The sequence below is a fragment of the Cyprinodon tularosa genome, unplaced genomic scaffold, assembly GCF_016077235.1.
Source record: "Cyprinodon tularosa strain WSP-4 unplaced genomic scaffold, ASM1607723v1 ctg1321, whole genome shotgun sequence".
NCBI lineage: Eukaryota > Metazoa > Chordata > Actinopteri > Cyprinodontiformes > Cyprinodontidae > Cyprinodon > Cyprinodon tularosa.
Window position 1 is genome coordinate 44,295 of NW_024038139.1, and position 23,674 is coordinate 67,968.

The window sequence follows — 23,674 nt, forward strand, 5'->3', positions numbered from 1 at the left end:
AGAGTCTCTGTTGGATCTGGAGAAGAGTTCATCAGCAGAGTCCGTTTGCTGCTTCAGCGTCTCACGTCTAACATGAACAGACCTTGGTTTAGGATTTCCCAGCTCTAGTCCAGAGCTGCTTGGAGGTTCTCTGTGATTCTTCAGGTTTGGCTCAGAGGGTCGGCTCGGCAGGTTAGCTCTTCCAGAGCTTTCACAGAGGAGGCACAGGTTTCCTGGAAAACAGAGACAAGGGTTAGAATCCAAGCTGGATTCAAAAGTCATCGAGTTACTCAGAGGATCCAGGCTTAAGCGCTGACCAACTGGAACAACACTGCGGCGTTGAGGCAAGGTCTGAAGACAGCTTAAGTAGTGGATCCTCTGATGATCTTGACGAGTTGCAGCTGTGCGGGAGGCTCCCTCAGAGGACCCACGGCGGACTCTGCTGGAAAGGTGGAATTTCTCCAGCTCCCAACAAAAGCTTGAGTTTCATCCAGCAGCAGCTCAGCACAGCAACCAGGGGTTTCTTTGTCCGTGTAGCTCACACCAAGGCAGGATTTGTCAGAGAGTTCTCACACATAGCGTTCTTACAGCTGTTTATTTACTGTTTATTTACGAAAAACTTTATTTTGTTCTCCAGTCATCATGTCAATAAAAAAAACACACCTTGGAGGTAAGAAGGTGTTATATTTAGGTATTGTTAGAATACTCCACCTGGATGAGGAATGAATGAGACTTGATTCCAAATTGATCAGTAAGCAACCTCAAACCATTCTTCTACCCTCAGTTAAGCTGGTTCAAGTTTGATTTGCAATCCTGCTGTTCTAACTGTCATTACCAAATCAATAATTGACTAACAAGTCTTTCTGAGAATGTAATAAAGTCATAAATTTAGCAAACTAAACATCAACTGGGTCATGGGTCAGGCTGTGCAGGAACGTGTCCTATAAATGGAAGTCCTCCTCCTCCTTACTTTAACTGCCAGGTCTACACAGGCAGCTACAGGTAGCTTCAGTGTGGACACAGGCAACAAACAACAGAGCAAGCTTCGTTGTTCTCACCATTTGACTCTGGAACAGTAAGGTAAGGCACTGTTTTCTCTTTGAACAGGAGCAGAGTGGATAGACACACCTGCTGTAGTTTCATTTTTCATCTGAAGCCTATTCTCATTTAAGGGGGTGAAACTGTAATACATTTAGATGTCCTGGATTCTCTGCTTATCCCTCAGTTTCACATTCTCTACATTATTCAGCCCCCCCCCGCTCCTTTAAAAAATCTCTGTTAAACTACTGGTTATTCATCAAAAGGGTGAATTTTAGGTAATTCAGTTCAGAAAATTGATTGAAGGTCACAGCAACAGATGCTGGCAGATAGGAATGTTTAATCCTGACTGATAGAAAGAGGTGTGAAAAGGAAAATGTATGGAGAAAAAATAATCTATTGGCTGTTATCTAGAGGACAATGATGGACACGGGAACCAACATTGCCCAGACACTTAGTTAAATGTCTCTGTGAATGTGTAGCGGCTGGCTAGCTCAAGTGTTAAGACACCCGTCCTGCAAACAGGAAGGTTCGTATGAGCTGCCAATGTGTCCTTAGGACCCTTCACCCTAATGTCTGCTTTGGGGGAGTGGTGGCCTGGTGGTTAGGGCATTGCAGTTTGAATGCTGAGGTTCTGAGTTCAACTGCAACTTTGGGTCCCTGAGTAGGACCCATTGGCACTGCACAATGGGGACCCAATGCTTCCCAAGGGGATGGGTTAATTGCAGAGAGTTCATTTTGTTGCTGTGTACTTGTGAAAGTGGAATGACAATTAAAAAAAAAATTTAAAAAAACGTTGGACTTAGATAACTTGCCCATTCCAGAAACTAGAATTGGCCAAGCCAGTGTATAACCTTAACCCTGTCAGTGTATTAAAAAAAAAACAGTTTTGTGCATTTTTTTAAACATTTCCTTTCCATAAAGTGCAGCAGTGATCAAATGCAAACAGTTTGGGAGAAAAAAAATGTTTCAAAAAAAAAAAAAAGCATTTAACGCAGAACATGTTCTGAGTACAACTTACCCTTATATCATTGCATGGTGTCAGTATTTGATACAGAAAAACAAAATGTAACATTTAGTCAAGAAACTTTGGCTTACAAGACTGGCAAATGGCCAGAGGGGTCCAGGTCGACTCTTCAGATTCCCTGCCTTCGTGATTTAGGTTGTAGTCCACCTCAAAGACCCAGACATGACATATCTTCAACGCCCTAACTGAGGGGGTCCAGACCCCCCCCCCACCACCACCACCAATACGACGTAATTGTCCTGCACCCCTATCAGAAAACTCCAAAGAAGGATGGCTCCACCTCCATTCTCTAGGGTTGAGACGGGGTTCTTGGGTTGTTCTCCTTCTTTTTTTTTTTTTCAAATGAGTAGAGTTAAGATCAGAAAACTCTGTTTATGGACCATTGTTGAACCCAGTCTGTAGGGAGGTGCCGTCTGCTTCAGGATGTTTCAGGGAAGCTTTGACACCCGGACTAAACCAGACTAACAGTGGAATGAGGAAATAGGAAGATCAGGCTACTCAGTGAGGCGGCACTGTAGAAATAAAGGGAGGTAAAGGGTAGGTACTTATCTACAAAGTCTTGATGGTTTTGTGGAGGACTGATCTAAGGAATTGGTTGCTTAGGAATGGTAGCAGTCAGGTGATCTATATGAAGAGAAAAGCTGGAATGGGCTATTTAAAACCATTTATACTGAAAGAGCATGAGTTGTGCTAAAAGTTCCCCCTGAAGAAATTGTCTTCAGGCTGTTTAGGTAATCTGAAAGGAGAAGGAAAGACGATCATTATGAGTCCACTTCCAATATCCATGTTGATAGCATACAGTCTTTTTCCCCACTTAGTCCACTGCCTTCACTTAATCAGTGTATCCAACATATCCTTAGATTGCAGAAACTTCTTCTAGCTTAAGACAAATTGAGTTCAATTAATTTTGTTTATTTCTATAGTTCCAATTCACAACACGTCATCTCAAGGCCCTTTCAAACTTTTTTATCTAAGGAAAACCAGCTGATTGCATCGACTCATTAACTCTTCAGCAATCCCTCACACTAAGTATGCTTGTAGCGACAGTGGAGAGGAAAAACTCCCTTTGAACAGGAAGAAACATCCAGCAGAACCAGACTCTATGTGAGCAGCCATCTGCACTGGTGTCTTCCTCTTTATCTGGAAATGGGTCATGGGGGCAGCAGTCTCAGCAGAGTCCCCCAGACCGCCCTCTACCCAGACACCTCCACTGGCTCTGCTGGGACATAGTCCCTCCTTAGTGTCCTGGTCATCCCTTGGTCCTCCTCCTGGTTGGACGTCCCTGGAACCCCTCAGAGGGAGGCGTCTGATAAAGATGCCTGATCCTCCTCAGCTGACTCCTCTGGAGGAGAAGCAGCTCTACTCTGAGTCTCTCCCTGATGACCAAGCTCCTCACCCTCTCTCTGAGGGAGAGCCCAGCCTCCCTGCAGAGGAAGCTTGAATTAAGGATCTTAATCAGTTCTTTAGGTTCTTATCCAGATTAATGATCATAGATGAGGGTAGAAACAGGAATTATCAGGACGGTTTAATGTTCCTGGTAGCTGATTGAATATTGACAGAATGTTACTTTTCCAAAGTGAATAATGGGCAATCATGCAAATAACTGATTATTACTGTGTTATTACAAAATTAATAGATATTCTGCTTTTAAAATAGCATTTTATCACTTGAGTTAGGGTGTCACAGTACTGGTGAGTTTAGATGACATGCATTAAATAAAATTTTGGAAAAAGAACATCCAAAAGCGAGATTTTTGCTGGTTTTAAGATTAATTTACTGAATGAAAGTCAAATAAAATTGTGATACTCATGATACCTTAACAAAGAGAATAATTAAAAACTACTTAGTAGAATTTCTCTTTTCGATTTAGTAATTTAGTTAGTAAGCGTAAATGGTTAAAGGCAAACTGATATAATTTGATCTTACTTATCAAGTTGCACAGTAGAGGCCTCACCTTCCCTCCAGTACAGAGTTATCCAATCCAATCCACTTTATATATATAGCACGATTTCAATAAATGCAAGGTTTTCAAAGTGCTGCACAAAAAGATAAAATTAGTAAAATAAATAAAAGTAAATAAAATAAATTAAAATCAACACTCTACATGGTGTCAAAAGCCAAAGAAAAGAGGTGACGCTTGATCCCCTCTGAGCTTAAGCCTTGCTTTAGGCACTGCTAGGAGCAGCTGGTCAGCTGACCTGCGAGATCGGCTGGGAGTGCAGGGCTGCAGCAGCTCAGAGAGGTAAAGTGGGGCAAGGCCATTCAAGGCTTTAAAAGTAAATTAATATTTTGCAATGAATCCTAAGATGCATGGGCAGCCAGTGGAGTGAAGCTAAAATAGGTTATATGGTTCTAGGCTTGGAAAAAGTGAAACTAACCTCTGTACCCATTCTGCTCAGAGACTTTTTAGATTCTTATCTACAGGGCGGTGCTACAGAAGGCTTAAATCAGCAACTACTGGCTGTATATTGTTAAACTCAATAACTTCCTTACAGCCCCAGTAGTGACACACTGTGCTGTAAACGGAAAATCATGCTGCACTATCACCAATAATGACAGGGACAAACCCACACATGGGTGACTCCTAAACTGCTGCATATGTGTGTTTGACATATTCTAATGTTAAAAGTATTCAGTGGGAAGTTAGATTCCCTATTTATGCTCTAAACTTAGCCAATATTATGATTTGTGCAAATCTTTGCACTGATGACTGGTTTGATTTTTTTTTCCCCATGCAGAGGTTCCTGCCTTAGACGTGTTAGCTGTTCACTGCAGATCCGTCATTTCTGATAAACACTCTTTGAGAAATCTGTCTGTCTGTCTGATTACTGGGTCCTCTGCTCTGAGCGTTGATGGAATGATCCGGCCTATCGGCAGACAGACAGTGGCGTCCGGACGTTAAACAATGTATTTCTCGGCTCGAGTCAGGCATGCAGGAGATTCTTGATTACCTGTATACTCAGGCTACCTCCATGTGTACATCACCTGTTGTCAGATCAGATTGTCAGGAGAAGTGTCTGTAAATTAGTCCACATATCGTAAACGGATAAACGTAGTAGAAAGGAAAAAAATAATGGCGGAGCAGCCTTCGGTTTTGCACATTTCTTCTCTGCTGGTTGGACACACAGAGAAAGGTCATCAGCACCCAGGCAATAGGTAAAATAACTGCTGGAGCAGGTTGTGACTCACGTTATGTTTACACATGATGCAGGTGAACACGTCACAGAAGTGTAAAGGCAATGTATTGCCGTCATCTGTTGGGCTGGGGTGTAATTTCATATTGACAAAATCTTCACTTGCACTTCCCTCACTGAGTGGACTTCACTGTTGAGAGAACTCACTGGAGTGTTCTCAGAGCCAAGTGAGAGGAATGGGACAAGGCCTTATTTTTTCAAAGGAGCTGCTTTGTCTAAGGCAGTATGCAAAGAACTAGCAACCCCATCAACAAAATCATCAACATGTGAAGGGAAATAAACTAAACGTTTGCACTCTGCAGCACTGCTCAGCGACACAGAGGAGAAACTAAAAGATTCTTTGCAATTTATAACTGAATTATCTGATAATTAACTGCTAAAGTAAGAGAACAGAGAGCCCATGACGCTTTAGGCTGATGTACAACCCTCCTCTAACATTCATCAGAAATTAGGATAAAATCTGTTTTTGACAGATGATGAAGCAGTGAATATCATTTCTTTTGCCAGGTTGGAAGTCTAGAACTCAAAACCTCCTTAAGGAAGCAAAGCTTCTAAACAATGTTATTTTGTATCAACTCATTTAGCTACAGTTTATCCAAAAATATTAATGAAGACTCCTGAACAACACCAAGGGAAATGGATCAGTGGAAACATCTTTAAATCACTGCTTGTGCTCCATGTTTCTTCAACAACACTTTTGACATTCTGCTGTATGCCCAAAAGTCCATCATGGTCTTAGTTTTTCTTTTCTTTCAGGTTTTATTGTCAGGGAGTTTTTCCTCTCCACTGTCGCTACAAGCATGCTTAGTGTGAGGGATTGTATTTGAGTCAATGAGTCAATTCAATCAACTGGTTTTCCTTAGATAGAAAACTTTGTATCAATTTGACTGTATGATCTGGTTGAACTGTAAAGTGCCTTGAGATGACGTGTTGTGAATTTGGCGCCATATAAATAAACTGAATTGAATTGAATTGAATTACACTGTCAATCATAGACAGGTTTCAGGTATTACAGGAGACGATCCCCCCCTTAACGGCACCCTCCCCCGCCTTAACGACCGACCTTCAGAATCATAGACAGGTTCAGATATTACAGGCTAACGATGGAACCAAACGACCCACTCATCGGTTACCATTTGCATGTTTCCCAGCGATACAAGGCTTTGTCTATATAAGACTCAAACTCACTGCGGATCCAGACAATTGAATTGACAAAGTTTCCTGGAGAGGCGGAGAAACATCTTCAAATCTTGGAAACCAAGTCCAGTGGATATTTTTTGAACTTTTATGGAATGACTATGACCTGGATGATTGAGAATCTTCATCAGCATACAGAGCAACAAAATTAATTCTTTGCATTTAATCAATTCCCTTGGGGAGCAGTGAGCTGCCATTGTGTGGCCCAGTGAGGGGTTAAGGGTCTTGCTCTGGGACACAAAGTGGCAGGCGGTGGGAGTGGGGCTTGAACTCAGAACCTCTGGATTCCAATGTCAATGCCCTAACCACAAGGTCACCCCTTCTTTTTGAACCTCCTAGACACCACAGGTCTGTAGAGACCCTGCAGACCCCGCTCCCTGCTGTTAATTCCTTTATAGTTATGGTATTTGATCATTTTGATCATGTCTTGTCTTCTAATTGTTTTAAATCCAACATTTAATTTTATGTGATGCTTATATTATAGTGTTCCTCTTTATTACATTCATTTTTGTTAAATATAGCTGTCTGACCTCCTGTTAAGGTACTGCTAATCACCATGTTTAAAATCTGTGACTATTAGTTAACCATGTCCACCTTTATTTTTCTCCCAGTGATCCTCTGCAGTCATGCCCCCCCCAGGAGTGTGTCTGAACATTGTAGAGGCCCGTCACAAACAGGATGGTCAGGGGAGCATCTCAAACCCCAGCTTCCTCTTCGGCCAAGACTACCTGCAGTTGAAGGAGTTCTGTATCACCAAAAGAGTCAAATTTATTGACAACATGTTCCCTCCTGACATGAGGTCCATCGGCCAGGGTCTCCTGAGCCCCTCTCATCTGGCCCATGTGGTTTGGCTCAGGCCTGCGGTAAGTGTCTCCAAATGTTCAATCGTGTTGATCAGATAGTGGAGTTTATGTGACATTTAAGGCTAAACTTGAACCTCTCATTTAATTTTTATTTACTAGAAAATAGTACAGAATCCATCCTTCGTGGTTCGTGAGTTTTCAAGGTTTGACTTTTGTCAAGGAATACTTGGTGAGGTCTTTCTGATTTTTATATATAACTTTTTTTTACTTATCATCTGAGATCAAGATAACTGAATCTCTGATCCTGAACAGGAAACTGCTGGTTTCTAGCTTCTATCGGTGCGCTGACCTTTCATGATAAGATCCTCATGCAAGTTGTTCCTGTTAAACAAGGGTTTGAGGAAAACTACTGTGGCCTGTTTCACTTCAGGGTAAATACCAACAACACTACAGTTGCAACTCTACCAAACCCTTCATCAATGAAAACATCCATTACAGTCAAAGACAAAACAGAAACCAGCTGATGTCTCAAACATAAACATTTCATAGCGAAAGGGGGATTTCTAATATGATCATTTTTACTGGCAGAGAGTTCCCCTTCATCATCCATCAGATATATACCGATCAAGTCTATGTTTAATGGAGCAGTTTCTCATCCAAGCAGGGCCTGAAACCTGTACATTCTACTTTCCACACTAAGGCTGTGATCTATCAAATTAATCACAGGTTTTGGAGAAAAGGTGGAGAATTATTTAAATTATTTTTATAGATTGACATCATTATGACTATTCAATATTACAGAGTAATCCAAGCGGCACTGGCAAACCTTCTATACTTGATGTGTCCACTAAATGAAACAGGCTCAGAAACCTGCTTCTAGATCTAAAAATATCCTCATCCTTACATTCCTCTCATGATCAACAGTGTGGGTTTTACGGATCAATACTTAAATCTAACAAGGTGTGAGGCATTCACAAAGATTGCTTTTATCATCGTTCTAACAGCATTAGTGATGCTGTGTGATGGATGTTGCTCGGTCAGCTGATTGGACTCCCTAGAGCACTCGGGTCAAACTTGTCTTGCACCTTTGTGATGTGCGATGTGTTTCTGCTTCAACCTACCTGAGTGTAATCAGGTACAGTTGGTGGGACTTATGCTAAAGAGGGCAATTGTCAATTTATTCATGTGTTTTGGACGAAGGGCATGACCAAAATTTGCAGGAACCTGGCCCTCTTAAGCTTGAGTGTGACCAACCCATCGGTCCCAGCAACTGCTGGGACCGATGGGTTGGTCTGAGTGGTTGATGGGTTGGGGGTGGGTGACTCCTTCATCTCCAGTTCAGACTCTTTAACCAGAGCCCTGGAAGTCTGAGAGTTCCTCTCAATATCTCAGCTCTCTCTAGAACTGCAAATATTTTGGACAGAGATCCTTGATCTTCCTTCCGGTTTCTGTTGGAGCCTTTTCTCAAGTGTGGGGGTTACTGTCCCCAATGCTCCAATGACCATGACCTCTACAGCTGCCTTCAACTTCCAGGTTCTCTCTACTTCTTCCATGAGGCCTTGGTATTTCTCCAATTTTTCATGTTATTTTCCTGATGTTTCCATCATCTTGAATGGCCACATCAATCACTATGGCCATCCTCTGCTGCTGATCAATGATCATAATGTCCGGTTGGTCGGCAGCAAGTTTGGATTAGGTTCACTATCCCGGCCCCTTGGTAACGATGGTCCATGTATTCCTTTCCTGTCAGAGGGCTAGACCCTGCTGTGAGATGCTGGATTGTTTCTGGGGTCTCTTTTCATAGCCTGACATGAGACTGAACGTGGCGTCTATTGTTTTGGTGCTCATGGCCTGCTCCTCTGCCGCTTCTGCTATGTTCACACCTAAAGCAGCAAAGGCAGCAGAAGCAGCTAGTTCACATGCAAAGTCAATGGATGACATGCTTCCTTTTGAGCAGCTGAAGCAGCGCCTCATGAGCTTCTGAGCATCTGACGCTATTAAAACGATATCCAATAAGAATAATGGTATATATCTATTTAATCCAGTTGCCAAACTCACCCAGAGCCATAGCTTAGTTGAACCGTCCATTCCACCTGCTCTTAGCAGCAATGATTTTATGGGATTCTTTATAAATAAGATTGATTCCATTAAAAATAAGATCATTAGCACTCCTTTATCTATAATTCGTTTCTCTCTTGAGGGTGGGGCAGCATCTGAGGTAGCCAAAAAGTCTGAACTGGGTTTAGACTGCTTTGATCCATTTACTAAGTCACTAAGCCTTCAACTTGTATGTTAGATCCAGTTCCAACCAGGTTATTTAAGGAAGTATTCCCTTTGATCTCCTCCTCCATTTTAGATTTGAGTAATCTATCTCTGTTACAGGGATATGTACCAAAAGTTTTTAAGGTTGCTGGAATTAGATGACTTGGTCAATTATAGACCTATATCCAATCTTCCTTTCTTATCTAAAACTCTTGAGTAATTAGTTGCCAAACAAGTGTGCCATCACTTCCACCATAATGAACTTTTTGAAGAGTTTCAGTCTGGCTTTAGAGCTCATCATAGCACTGAAACAGCTCTGGTGAAAGTCACTAATGATATTCTCATGGCCTCAGATAATGGATTGTATCTGTGCTCGTCCTGTTAGATCTAAGTTCTGCATTTGATCCAGTTGATCATAATATTCTGTTAAAAAGAACATTTTGTAGGAATTAAATAATCTGACCGATTTCAGTTTGTTCACGTAATGAACTGAATCAATTATGTTTTAATCTACAGTTGCTCAGGAAAAAAATGTTAAAAACCATTAATACATCATCTCTTTGACATCAGTACCAAATTCTCATTAAAACTTCTGATCACAAATTAATATTTTTCAGCGAATAAAGCTTTCTTTCCAATCCTTTTTTGAATTTAGTTTTGGAGATTTGGAAAGTGGGTGGATGTTGTAATCGATGACAAACTGCCAACTATTAATGGAAGACCAATCTTTGTTCAGTCAAAGAAACAGAATGAGTTCTGGCCCTCCCTCCTTGAGAAAGCATATGCCAAGTACATACACTCATTCTTTCTAATATTCTGCTGTTCTGGCTCTTTGCTTTTTGCACTAAATGAGCATTTTTCCCAATTTCTACCATGAGGGTTTGTGGCTCCTATGCTGACATGAATGCTGGAACTCTTGCCGAGGCTATGGTGGACTTCACTGGAGGTGTCCATATGTGTATCCAGCTGTCCAATCCTCCTTCAGACCTGTGGGAGTCAATGTCTAGGGCTGGACGCTTTGGTGCTTTGATGGGCTGTAGTACACCAAAAGGGGTAACCAAGAAACCTACATATAAACAATGCTTTTAAGATTTTAATTATGTGCACCTCCAAAAGTTCAGTTAGTTTTATTTGATTTAATTTACTGCTGTTTACTTTTCTGTTATTGATTTGTTATTTTCAGGAGTCCCCCTCTCTCAGCTTATGCCCCAACGGGCTGGTTCAGGGCCACGCTTACACAGTGACGGGTGTCATACAGGTGAAGACGCCAACAGCCATGATCAGATCTTTACATAAGAGTTATTTTCCTCTATTAAATAACTGAGTTTATGATAGTGATGGATTTTGTGATGTTGCTCAGGTGATGAGCAGAGGGAAACCTGTGAAAATAGTGCGTCTGTGGAATCCCTGGGGAAAGGGGGAGTGGAACGGAGATTGGAGTGATCAGTGAGAACAAATCCAGAGTGATCAGACATTTGATTAATAAAACTGCGTTTAATTCCGCCTGAAAACTCTGGGGCCTAAGCAGTAAATAAATAACAAGTAGTGTCTCTGACAGGTCTTCAATATGGAAAACTGTGAGCCCCCAAGACCGGGAAAAATGCCTTTCAGTGGCTGAAGATGGGGAGTTTTGGTAAGTAAATCAGGGCAAATCATTCATAAAACCTTTAATAGGAACAATTATTTTTCCTATGAAAGTTTACATTTAAGCCTATGTTCAGTTGAAATTATTAATATATTGTCACAGGATGACACTGGAGGATCTCTGTGAATTCTACACAGAGCTGGACCTGTGCGGTCTGAATCCAGACTTCCTGGATGAAGATTCCTCTGGCCTCTGGAGGAGCTCTATAGCTGAGGGCCGGTGGGTCGCAGGAACAACAGCTGGAGGTTGCATGAATAATAGAGGTAATCTGATTACTTAGAAAGCCTAATCAGACACTATATCAACAAACCAATTCTTTGATCAATTAGTCTTCCTCTCAGTTGTTGCTAATTCCAGAAAAACTAGATGGCAGTTAAAGCCAGGACCTTCTCTGACCGGCTAGCTCCCCGATTATTTGACATGTTTAATGTCTCCTTTGAACTTGGCACCCTTCCTTTGACTTTACCTCAAGCATCAATATCACTCATCCTAAAGCCAGCAGCTGGCAACCTGTCCGTTTGCTAATAGTGACATCAAACCACTGGCTGAAACCTTAACTGGCCCCCTCGACCTCTGCTTACCAAACCCAAATCTCCTCCAAAGAACGCCACTTGCTCAACCTCATGCTGCTCAAACCTGAATCACAAGATGATGAAAAAGCCTTCCCCAGAGTGGAGGGGGAATATTTCTACTTAACTTTTGCTCAAAGTTTATTTGGTGGAACAAATTACCATGCAATGCCCTAATTGCCAGTGTAAGAGCTAAGTCCAACTTTTAACATGAAAATGCTGCCAAAGATGGTCAGTATCACCATTGCTGTTCCCATTGCACCACTTTTCATTGCCACTTAGAGCTCATCCCTTCTTACTGGTGAACATAGGAAGGGAGTAGGACTTTATGCCAACAACTTCTTACTTTATGTCTCAAATTCCACTGGTTGAACAAGATTTTTAAACATGTTTGAATCCTTTTCTGGTTGGAACAAAAATGTGAAGGATTCCATCTTAATGATGCAGAAAAACAGATCCAAGTACTTCTGTTCTGCTCAGCCTCAATATTTAGGCATAAATAACCATCTCACCATTTTACTACATAAACATAACAGTGTAGAACTGGTCAGAAAAGTGAAATACGATCTATTACACTATAATAACTTATATAATAAAATACTAATAACGCTATCAACTTGAATATGCTACCAAATTTCTATTTCTTTGTCAGTTTTTAGTCATATAACTGTGCAAAGCTTTTGTCAACAAATTGGTTAAGATTGTTTCACATTTTGGGCTGCACAGTGCTGCAGTGGTTAGCACTGCCTGTCTGGTGATGTGGCAATAAGAATAATTGTCTTGATGCCAAAAAAGAGCCCAACAGATTTTAATTAAACATGTGGAGCAGTAGGGCTATTGCCAAAGTGTTCCGCTTGCTGTATGCATATAAATAGCTTTATTATAATTATGCAGGGAGTATTACAAATTATATGGACACTGCAATGTAGGTAGAACAGGAAAAGAAAAACATAAAAAAGGATAAACGATTAAAGAAAGAGGAGATAAAAGAGAGATAATGATGAAACATCTTCAGTCTGCTTCATCACTTGGAAAGAGATATAAAATAACAGCACAACCAACGGACATGGTACGAGACATACAATATAGTAACACCTAGATACTATCACTGAAGTATAAGTAGTATTATTTAATCTGACATGTATACTGTGGTAGTTGAAGATAGGAATATGTGCTTTCTTTATGGAAATGAATCTCTAAGTACCTGGAAACAAGCACCTGTACTTGTTTGTGAGGGTGCACTTGTGCATGTAAAGTTTATCCAAAGAAGAAATGCTCAATAGTGGTTGTGGAGAACTAAAGACGCACCCCTCCAGAGCACTAAGGCGAGCCCCAGGGGACCCAAAGCCCCAGACGCCCAGAGGGACCCCAGGAGCAAAGGTGCACAGGAGAGGCCAACCAAGGAAATACCCCCCCCCCCCCCCCCCCCCCCCCCACCAAGGGAGGAGGAGAGACAACCCAGAGGAAATCCCCCCGCCACTGCAATGCCGCCGCCCCCGGGAGCCACAGGAACGAGTCCATGGGCTCCGCTGGCAGCCAGCCACCCTGAAGTGGATCCAGCCATGGGCCCAGGGACCCAAGGCCCAAGGCATGTCCGACCCCCCGACGGGAGCCCTGGCCAGACCCCGAGGACCCAGGCCCCGTGGAGAGGCTGCCAAGAATAATCCACCCCCAAACACCGAGCCCCACCAGTGCATCAGCGAGCCCAGGCGCCACCGAGCCCAGGCGCCAGCCAGCGGTGGCAGGGCAGGACGGGGGGAATGGGCACAGCACTTAGCACAGAGATGTTCCTATGAGAGGGAGCATAAAGAGAGGTGGCCGGTCCCTAGGTGGGGTGAACCTGTCTATGGTTACTGATACTGAAACGGGTCCGGGCTGATCATACAGGATTCTCTGATCTGTGATTCTGGCTGAGCGGTGGAGAGAGGTAACCAGAGGAGTCCAGGGGCAGAGGGATTAGCAGAGGGCTAGGCAGCAGCAGGGCTAGGCTTCTGACTAGCTGAGGCTCAGTCCTTAAGTTGCTCTAAGTTCTCACCTAGAGAACAGGCAGGCAGATTCAGGCTGTAGATCTCCTGGTTGGCTACCAAGAGCAGGAAGGCAGGTTTCTGAAGATGAGCTCCTCCAGAGCTCCTGAGATGCGGTAGGCAGATTTCAACAAGGGAGACTCTTCCAGAGTTTCCAGGGTTCAGTCAAGAGCAGATTGGCAGGCTTCTGACTATGAGCTCCTCCAGAGCTCTTGAGATGCAGCAGGCAGAGTTCGGCAATGGAGACTCCTCCAGAGTCCCAGGGTTTAGTCAGGTTTCTTTCTAGAAGCAGAGAAGACACAACTGGTCAGGTTCTGGTTCTGGTTACAGTGGAGTCAGAAAATAAGACAGGCTGGTTGGCTCAGGGTTGCTGTACCGTGATTAACAAACACTCTGGCGTCGGAGTGTTGTCCACAGTCCACTTAAATACTGGTCCCCTGATGAGCAGATGAGAATCAGCTGGTGAAGACAGCTCCAGGTTCAGGAGATCCAGTACACCCTCTAGTGGAGGAAGGTAGACAGCACTCCAGAACCAAACAATTCAATTCAATTCAATTCAGTTTATTTATATAGCGCCAAATTCACAACACATGTCATCTCAAGGCACTTTACAGTTCAACCAGATCATACAGTCAAATTGATACAAAGTTTTCTATCTAAGGAAAACCAGTTGATTACATTGACTCATTGACTCAAATACAATCCCCCACACTAAGCATGCTTGTAGCGACAGTGGAGAGGAAAAACTCCCTTTTAACAGGAAGAAACCTCCAGCAGAACCAGGCTCAGTGTGAGCGGCCATCTGCCGAGGCCGACTGGGGTTCAAGGAGACAGAAGCAGAGATACAAAAAGCAGCTGTAAAAGGCGGCCCCGTCCAGGAAACACGCAGCCAGGCAGACGAGCTCCAAGGCAGCTCCCATGCCAGAGGACGAAGAGAGCACATCCACTCAGTCACGGTCAGAGAAACAGGACCACACTGGAAAACAGGCCGATCTCCAACATCTATAAACAAGGGTGTTGATAGAAGCAGCACAGCTGATGTTTCTTTCCAGGATGACGTCACAGCCAAACAGGAACAGACGAGGCAAAGCTACTCTGAGGAAAAGCAGAGAGAGCAGAAGGTTAGAGATTGAACTAACAGATTCTGCAGAATAGGAGAACAGAGAGAGAATGAAGCAGAATGATGAAATGGGGATCCCTATGTCCTCCAAAAGTCTAAGCCTATAGCAGCATGACTATAGAGATAGCTCAGGATAACCTGAGCCACTCTAACTATAAGCTTTATCAAAAAGGAAAGTTTTAAGTCTAGCCTTAAAAGTAGACAGGGTGTCTGCCTCACGGACTAAAACTGGTAGTTGGTTCCACAGGAGAGGAGCCTGATAACTAAAAGATCTGCCTCCCATTCTACTTTTAGAAATTCTAGGAACCACTAGTAAACCTGCAGATTGAGAGGGAAGTGCTCTGTTAGGAACATAAGGAACAATCAGATCTCTGATATAAGATGGAGCCTGGCCACTCAAGGCTTTATATGTGAGAAGGAGGATTTTAAATTCTATTCTTGATTTAACAGGAAGCCAATGAAGAGAAGCCAGGATAGGAGAGATATGATCTCTCTTTTTCATTTTCATTAGAACTCTGGCTGCAGCATTTTGGATCAGCTGAAGGCTTTTAACTACAGTTTGTGGACTTCCTGATAGTAAAGAATTACAATAGTCCAGCCTTGAAGTAACAAATGCATGGACTAGTTTCTCAGCATCACCCCTGGACAGGAGATTTCTAATTTTTGCAATGTTCCTCAGATGAAAGAAGGAAATTCTAGAAACCTATTTGATATGGGATTTAAATGACAGGTCCTGATCAAAATTAACACCAAGATTTTTTACTTTATTATCTGAAATCAGTTTAATCCCATCCAAATGAAGTGACTGGCTAATCAATTTCTTTTTCAGAGACTCTGGTCCAAAGACTATAACTTCTGTTTTGTCTGCATTCAGAAGCAGAAAGTTAAGAGTCATCCAGGTTTTTATGTCTTCAAGACATGCCTGTAATCTATGTAATGGGTTAGCTTCATCTGGATTTATAGACAGATATAGCTGGGTATCATCAGCATAACAGTGGAAATTAATCCCATGCTGTCCAATAACTCTACCAATTGGGAGCATGTATAAAGTAAAGAGAATTGGTCCTAGCACTGATCCCTGTGGTACTCCACAGGTAACCTGTGAGCGTGTTGAAGATCTATCATTAACATGAACAAACTGAATTCGATCAGATAGATAAGATTTAAACCAGTCTAGTGCTGTTCCTTTAATTCCAACAAAATATTCAAGTCTTTCTAAAAGAATATTATGGTCAACTGGATCAAATGCAGCACTGAGATCCAACAGGACGAGCACAGATACAAGTCCATTATCTGAGGCCATGAGAATATCATTAGTGACTTTCACCAGAGCTGTTTCAGTGCTATGATGAGCTCTAAAGCCAGACTGAAACTCTTCAAAAAGTTCATTATGGTGTAAGTGATCGCAAACTTGTTTGGCAACTACTTTCTCAAGAATTTGGGATAAGAAAGGAAGATTGGATATAGGTCTATAATTGACCAAGTCATCTGGGTCAAGAGACGGTTTCTTAAGCAGAGGTTTAATTACAGCAACCTTAAAAGCTTTAGGTACATATCCCTGTAACAGAGATAGATTAATCACATCTAAAATGGAGGAGGAGATCAAAGGGAATACCTCCTTAAATAACCTGGTTGGAACTGGATCTAACATACAAGTTGAAGGCTTAGATGAAGACAATAATTTTGCTAATTCAGAGAGTTCAACTGGATCAAAGCAGTCTAAACCCGGTTCAGATTCCATGACTACCTCAGGTACAATCGCGGATAGAGGACAGAAAAACAAACAATCAGGAAGGGATCCTCGGCACCCTCTGGTGGGCAAGCCTCTGGATCCCAACACTGCTTGGGTTTATTTTTAAGTTTATTTGTGTTGTGTGTCTTTGTAGTCCATTTCTACCAGTGCTGGGTTCTTTAATTATCCTCTATTGCCCCCTTGTGCTTGTTTTGCAGCAAGAGACTTTGGTGGAAGTTTACCCTCTACATCCTCATGTTCTGCACTGCTCTGTCACTTAAAGGGGATAAATACCTCCGCACTGTAGTGTAAAAAATCCACAAAGGTCCCAATGAAAAACAGTTAAGGTTCAAATTTCAGTTTGACTGAATATCTGTTTAAATAGAGGCATGACAAAGCTCTAATTGCCAATGACAATGGACTTTATCTGTCAGGCACAGACTTTGGATCAGTGCTCATTAAATGCTTCTTTATGCAATAATATAATCACTATATAACACACAGTAATAAAAAATACGGCACAGGTTTCAGAATAGAGAGTAAATGTGTACAAAACAAAATGAGCTAAGCATTAACCAAGGCCTGAGTGGGGGTGGAGCTACGGGGTTACTGCACAGGAGACACTCAATCAGAGGATTAAACAGCTAGAAGTAAAAAAAAAATGTTTAGACTCCAGCAAAACAAATGCTTTGTCATTCTAATGAGGCACTGATTCTTAGGAATTTGGATAAAATGGGTTTTAATTTTGAAAATAAAAAGTTTGTTAAATTACAAAATCTGAAGGTATATTGTTATAGACCAAGGTCTTTGCTGTTCAGCAATGTACCGGTGCAACCTTGTCATTTATAAAAACACAACAGTAAGCATTCTACAATGAAAAATACAAATATTTTTAAGAAAGAAAAACAGCTATAACTCCTCAAAACTGATTTAAAATACAGAATAAGTGTTCGCTGGACTACAGAGGTTCATAAAATAGAATAAAACATTTAAACTATATATATATATATATATATATATATATATATATATATATATATATATATATATATATATATATATATATATATATATACATACATACACACAGCAGAGACACAAGTGGCAGCATGGCTTGTTAATGATAGCACTAAAAGCACTTTTACGCAGAGGAACAACACAGTCTCCTCTAGCCGACCCTCGTGTTACTGTTGGTGTGTTCCTGATTGTCACAAACTGACTGAGTGGAGGAGATGACAGACCACGGATTATTTTGTAAAATAGACATACTGTTATTTCTTCACATTCTATGCCATATGTCAGCACAAGATCCAAAGCATGAAGATGAGAATGTGTGGGACTATTCACATTTTGAACAAAGCCAATAGTGTCTAAGATAGCATTAAAGGCTGCTCTTAAGCTATCGCCTTCAATGTCAGCATGGATGTTAAAATCTCCCACTATGATGACCCTATCAGTGTCATAGTGGGTGAGGGGCTCTAGCCCATATGCAGAACCACTCGGAGACAGGGTAAAGTTTAAAGGTTTATTTAAAGGAATGTTAACTAAGAAAACAAGTCCAGGGTTTGGGACACTGATCAGGATTTGGTTCCCCGCTGGTCTGGGGATGAGCTGAGCTGCAGAGAGGGGGGGAACCTTGTGGATCCAGAGGCTGTTGGCAGGCCGAGGGCTGAGGGCTAGCAGAGCTGAGTACTGACAGGAGGTGAACTAATACACTATATTGCCAAAAGTATTTGCTCACCCATCCAAATTATTGGAATCAGGTGTTCCAATCACTTCCATGGCCACAGGTGTATAAATTCAAGCACCTAGGCATGCAGACTGTTTTTACAAACATTTGTGAAAGAATGGGTCGCTCTCAGGAGCTCAGTGAATTCCAGCGTGGAACTATGATAGGATGCCACCTGTGCAACAAATCCAGTCGTGAAATTTCCTCGCTCCTAAATATTCCACAGTCAACTGTCAGCTGTATTATAAGAAAATGGAAGTGTTTGGGAACGACAGCAACTCAGCCACGAAGTGGTAGGCCACGTAAACTGACGGAGCGGGGTCAGCGGATGCTGACGCGCATAGTGCGAAGAGGTCGCCAACTTTCTGCAGAGTCAATCACTACAGACCTCCAAACTTCATGTGGCCTTCAGATTAGCTATAGAACAGTGCGCAGAGAGCTTCATGGAATGGGTTTCCATGGTCGAGCAGCTGCATCCAAGCCATACATCACCAAGTGCAATGCAAAGCGTCGGATGCGGTGGTGTAAAGCACGCCGCCACTGGACTCTAGAGCAGTGGAGACGCGTTCTCTGGAGTGACGAATCGCGCTTCTCCATCTGGCAATCTGATGGACGGGTCTGGGTTTGGCGGTTGCCAGGAGAACGGTACTTGTCTGACTGCATTGTGCCAAGTGTAAAGTTTGGTGGAGGGGGGATTATGGTGTGGGGTTGTTTTTCAGGAGCTGGGCTTGGCCCCTTAGTTCCAGTGAAAGGAACTCTGAATGCTTCAGCATACCAAGACATTTTGGACAATTCCATGCTCCCAACTTTGTGGGAACAGTTTGGAGCTGGCCCCTTCCTCTTCCAACATGACTGTGCACCAGTGCACAAAGCAAGGTCCATAAAGACATGGATGACAGAGTCTGGTGTGGATGAACTTGACTGGCCTGCACAGAGTCCTGACCTCAACCCGATAGAACACCTTTGGGATGAATTAGAGCGGAGACTGAGAGCCAGGCCTTCTCGTCCAACATCAGTGTGCGACCTCACAAATGCTCTTCTGGAAGAATGGTCAAAAATTCCCATAAACACACTCCTAAACCTTGTGGACAGCCTTCCCAGAAGAGTTGAAGCTGTTCTAGCTGCAAAGGGTGGACCGACGTCATATTGAACCCTATGGATTAGGAACGGGATGTCACTTAAGCTCATATGTGAGTCAAGGCAGGTGAGCAAATACTTTTGGCAATATAGTGTACCTTGGCTGAGACAGTCTGAGTGCTAGCGGGCAGGTTTCAGGTTGGGAACCCTGTGCTGGCAGGAGGAGAGCTGAGAGCTGGGCAGAGGCTGTCAGAATGCTGGCGGGAAGATTCCAGGCTTGGCTCTCTCTCTCTTCCTCTCTCTTGAGGACCAGGCTGAGGTGGGCGACCTTGAGGGTCCAGAGGCTGTCGGCAGGCTGAGGGCTTGGCGGAGGCAGAGCTTGGTTGAGTGTTTGCAGATTACTGGCTTGGCCAGATAAAAGATGAAATTTGGATCAGGGAAATTAAGGGATAAATCCCTCCCCTCTGTTGTTAGCTATTTTAGACCTCTTCTTAAAAATGAAACATTTATGTTATAATCTAATCTAATATTTCTTATACAAAAGAGACCATGTAGACATGTTATGTTTCTGACATTAGCAGTGTCCAAAAATATGAACAAGTTTAAGAGAAAATAGCAAACTTACAAGAGCTTGAGTGAACTTGAAGCCTGCAGTAAAGCTGATGATTTGAAAATGGGGTCATCAGGAATGTAGTTGAACTTTTAGTTGCCTGATTTTATTGCTTTTTATACATGTCTGACAAATGTATGGGAAACATTTTGAGCAATCACAAAATAATATTTTTCAAAACTCCCTTTTTATAGCTTTAAATACTTATTACAATGTACTCTTTCATATGGTAAAGATGTTATTCAATTCAGTTATTACTTCTTGTTTTTTTAAATCAAGTTGAAATGATTTTCTCCTATCCAAGGACAACTGATTTTGAAGGCAATGGGCCAGCATATAATCATAAAATTCATTTAATATAAACTAAACCTTTAAAAGAACCTTACACATGTGCAAAGGACCCCCTGATTATAACCTTGACTCTTTTTATTCATGAAAAAAGTTTCAAGAATCAGTGAAAGATAGAGGCTCAAAGGAAGTGATTGATCCAACATGACTGACCCCAGCTGCAGGGAAGCATGATCCGTAGAGATCCTTGTAACCTCAGTTTTAAACCACCACATCACCAATAACAGAGTGTTAAGTAGAGGAACCAGTAGAGTCCATCCTCATTACTCCACTTCTCTCTTTTATCTTCCAGAGACCTTCTGGACCAATCCACAGTTCCGAATCAAGGTGTGGAAAGAAATTTCAACCAGAACTGCTGCGAAAAACATGCTGGTGTCTCTCATGCAGAAACCTGACAAGAGAAACAGACGCTTGGTGCAAAACTTCCACATTGGGTTCACGGTTTTTGAGGTACAGTTGGCCTGTTTAACTAAGTTAAACTAAACAGAAACACCATCTACTCTCTAGGCTTGACTCTTTATATGCAACTAGCTCCAAATGGAAGCATTACTATTAGAGGAAGTGGACCACCCCCAAATGTTTTCACAGAATCTGAGCTTTCTATAGCAACTGTATTTGTGAAAAGATTTAAATCAAAGTGCTAAATAGGCAGATAAAACAGATCAGAACAACTGGAGAATAGGCTGATCTTTAGCTCTAAAAGCCTCTAAAGAAGCTGCCTGTCTGATATCCAGAGGAGTCCACACCTCCGGCCCCTGAAATGAAAATGTTTGTTCATTTTCAGGACCATCACGACGATAGTTTCCTTAGAACAAGGGGCAGAAGTATGTTAATACAATTCTTCCATGATAGATTGTGTTGATTGGCACCTTGAAATCAGCTCAAACCTAGAAAGGAAGCCACCAAAGAGGCAAGCAGATATTTCCCTGCTTTGCCGAAAATACAAGCAGCAGGGTTTTGCACAATCTGCAGGGCTCTAAAGCTTTCTGTGTTTAAATACTGCCCTGTTAAAACGGGACATATGGGTCATTAGGTGGTTGGGGTCCATTTTTCTGCTTCTGAAGGCAGACAAAACAGAAGTTATAGTGTTTGGACCAGAGTCTCTGAAAAAGAAGCTGATAGCCAGTCACTTCATTTGGATGGGATTAAACTGATTTCAGATAATAAAGTAAAAAATCTTGGTGTTGTTTTTGATCAGGACCTGTCATTTAAATCCCAGATCAAAGAGGTTTCTAGAATTTCCTTCTTTCATCTGAGGAATATTGCAAAAATGAGCAATCTCCTGTCCAGGGGTGATGCTGAGAAACTAGTCCATGCGTTTGTTACTTCAAGGCTGGACTATTGTAATTATTTATTATCTGTCACATCTTCGTTGTGGTTTAGAGGACCCAAATGCAGAGGCAGAGAGGTTATTTCTTGTAGTTTTAATGCAAAGAATCATAACAGAGGCAAAATCCAAAAATCCAACTAAAAATGTAACAGACCAGAGCCAAGAGCCAAAGACTCAACCTGACAAGAAGACATAAAAACAGATCCACAGTTTTCCTATAAAGTTGAACAACAGCTCTGGTTCTGCTCCCCTTCATGGAGGCCCTACCAGTATTACAGCCTGTTCCGTTTATACGCTGCTGTTGGATCCTGTAAAAGCATTACATACTAATATTTATAAATATACAGCAGCTACCATGTAGGTAATCTGTTGTTAGCATGTAGTTACATCCCCATTAATGTCTGGTATGTGCCATAATGGGTACCTTTGATTACTGCAGTGAACCCTAGTATACAGTAGATAGCTGGTATTTCATGTAGATGTCCTGGATAGCGTGTAAGTATCCTATAGAACCATTTTTTTGGATGCTGCAAGTACCATCTGGTTGTATTTTAGATGTATTTTGTGTTTTAATTTTAAAAACCAGCTGATGGAACCATTTCTTTGCTCTTTCCAACATTCTGACTGATCTGCTCTCAGGTGAAGGAAAAGGTAGGACCCGCCCAAACTGCCACAGCATTTATATTCAATGAGAGCAGTTTCTGAGATGCCCTTGTGGTGCCACAGGATCAGCCCCACAAAGGAAAATTTCCAGCTTCCTTCTTTAGCGCCCAAAAACCTGCTGCCCAAACTAAAACCTTCATTAATGCGCGTGAAGTGATGGAGTTCCTCACTTTGATGCCTGGGGAATACGTGATCGTGCCATCCACCTTCAATCCCAATGAGACATCTTCATTCATCCTGACCATTAACTGCAGGACAGAGACCCTCTGCTAGTATGTCTCTACTCTCTGCATCTATATGTGTTGTTTTATACTTTATTAGCTTCTAATTAGGAAAAATGTCTTCTTCCCAAGCGAAAACTCTGGTGAGATCTTGTCTAAGCCATGTGAGAAAGTAGGTGACCAATCATGACATCCTGTTTGCCCTTTTATGAGATGAAGGAGGCTTAACGTGTTTGTCTTTCAGACGATGAAGCTGGAGATCAGGCAGCTGGATGAAAAAAAACAAGTTCTGTTTCGTCAATATTCAGACAAGGTAGATTCATATTTTGAACATCAGCTTGTTTCTGATGTGACGCAAACACAATGACTCAGAGTGACATAAAACAGTTGGTTCTGCTGGGATGTTCTGAGCCATGATGTTTCAGCCAAGCTGTGGACATGCTGTGATTAAATCGGACCTCTAAAACATTTCACATCTTCAGTATAATTTCTTTTCTCTAGTATGAAGAAGTGGATGCTGAGCAAGTCCAGAGGATTTTAAATGAGAAGCTTCTGAAAGGTTTCAATCTTGAAATATGTCTCTGTGCATCACCATGAGACTCTAACCCTGTTAATGGCTGTTCTTCTTTCTGTCCTTTAGAAGACCTGATATCTGAAGGCTTCAGCATCGACGCTTGCAGGAGCATGGTGGCTCTCATGGATGTATCCTGCTCTAAAGCTGAGTATACGACCTGCTCTAACAAGACAGCAGGCTTCTCCCATTTTCATCTAGAACTATTTAGATTAGACAAAGATAAACTGAACAAAAAAATACGATAATTACTTAATTAACCTGCTAGTAGCTCGTTCTGGTTACATACAGTTAATCAGTTCAACCGTTGCTCTAGTGGTCGGTAAACGAAGCACACTGTGCGTACTTACTACCTATGTATGTTACGTCTGTATGGGAAACCATTAAGCCAAACAGGTCAGAAACATTAAGCTGATGTATGAAAAGAAAGAAGAATCTGCTAAGATCAAAGATATTTGATGCCTTGAGGATAATACATGCAAAGCACTCGATTAATTTGTTACAGCAGAAGCTAAAGCTGCTAAAGCATTTGGAT

The 23,674-nt window shown here is 42.0% G+C and overlaps 1 protein-coding gene across 1 annotated transcript; it reads left to right on the plus strand.

Moving 5' to 3' along the window:
- The first annotated feature begins 937 nt into the window (after positions 1-937).
- LOC119778377 (calpain-1 catalytic subunit-like) lies at positions 938-23,402 on the plus strand. The gene is made up of 16 exons (XM_038277568.1): positions 938-1,059; positions 7,047-7,298; positions 7,398-7,467; positions 7,551-7,669; positions 10,156-10,289; positions 10,379-10,553; positions 10,684-10,758; positions 10,861-10,946; positions 11,059-11,133; positions 11,248-11,408; positions 20,647-20,804; positions 22,324-22,335; positions 22,411-22,740; positions 22,813-22,881; positions 23,070-23,127; positions 23,209-23,402. The coding sequence occupies exons 2-13, from the start codon at positions 7,062-7,064 to the stop codon at positions 22,618-22,620; spliced, it is 1,512 nt and encodes a 503-aa protein (XP_038133496.1). The 5' UTR covers positions 938-1,059; positions 7,047-7,061; the 3' UTR covers positions 22,621-22,740; positions 22,813-22,881; positions 23,070-23,127; positions 23,209-23,402.
- Positions 23,403-23,674: the final 272 nt, after the last annotated feature.

Coding starts and splice junctions, on each gene's coding strand:
- LOC119778377 (XM_038277568.1), top strand. CDS start 7,062: ATGCCCCCCCCAGGAGTGTGTCTGAACATTGTAGAGGCCCGTCACAAA. Junction 7,670..10,155: donor GTGGCCTGTTTCACTTCAGG/GTAAATACCAAC, acceptor TTTTGAATTTAG/TTTTGGAGATTTGGAAAGTG. Junction 10,947..11,058: donor AACGGAGATTGGAGTGATCA/GTGAGAACAAAT, acceptor TGTCTCTGACAG/GTCTTCAATATGGAAAACTG.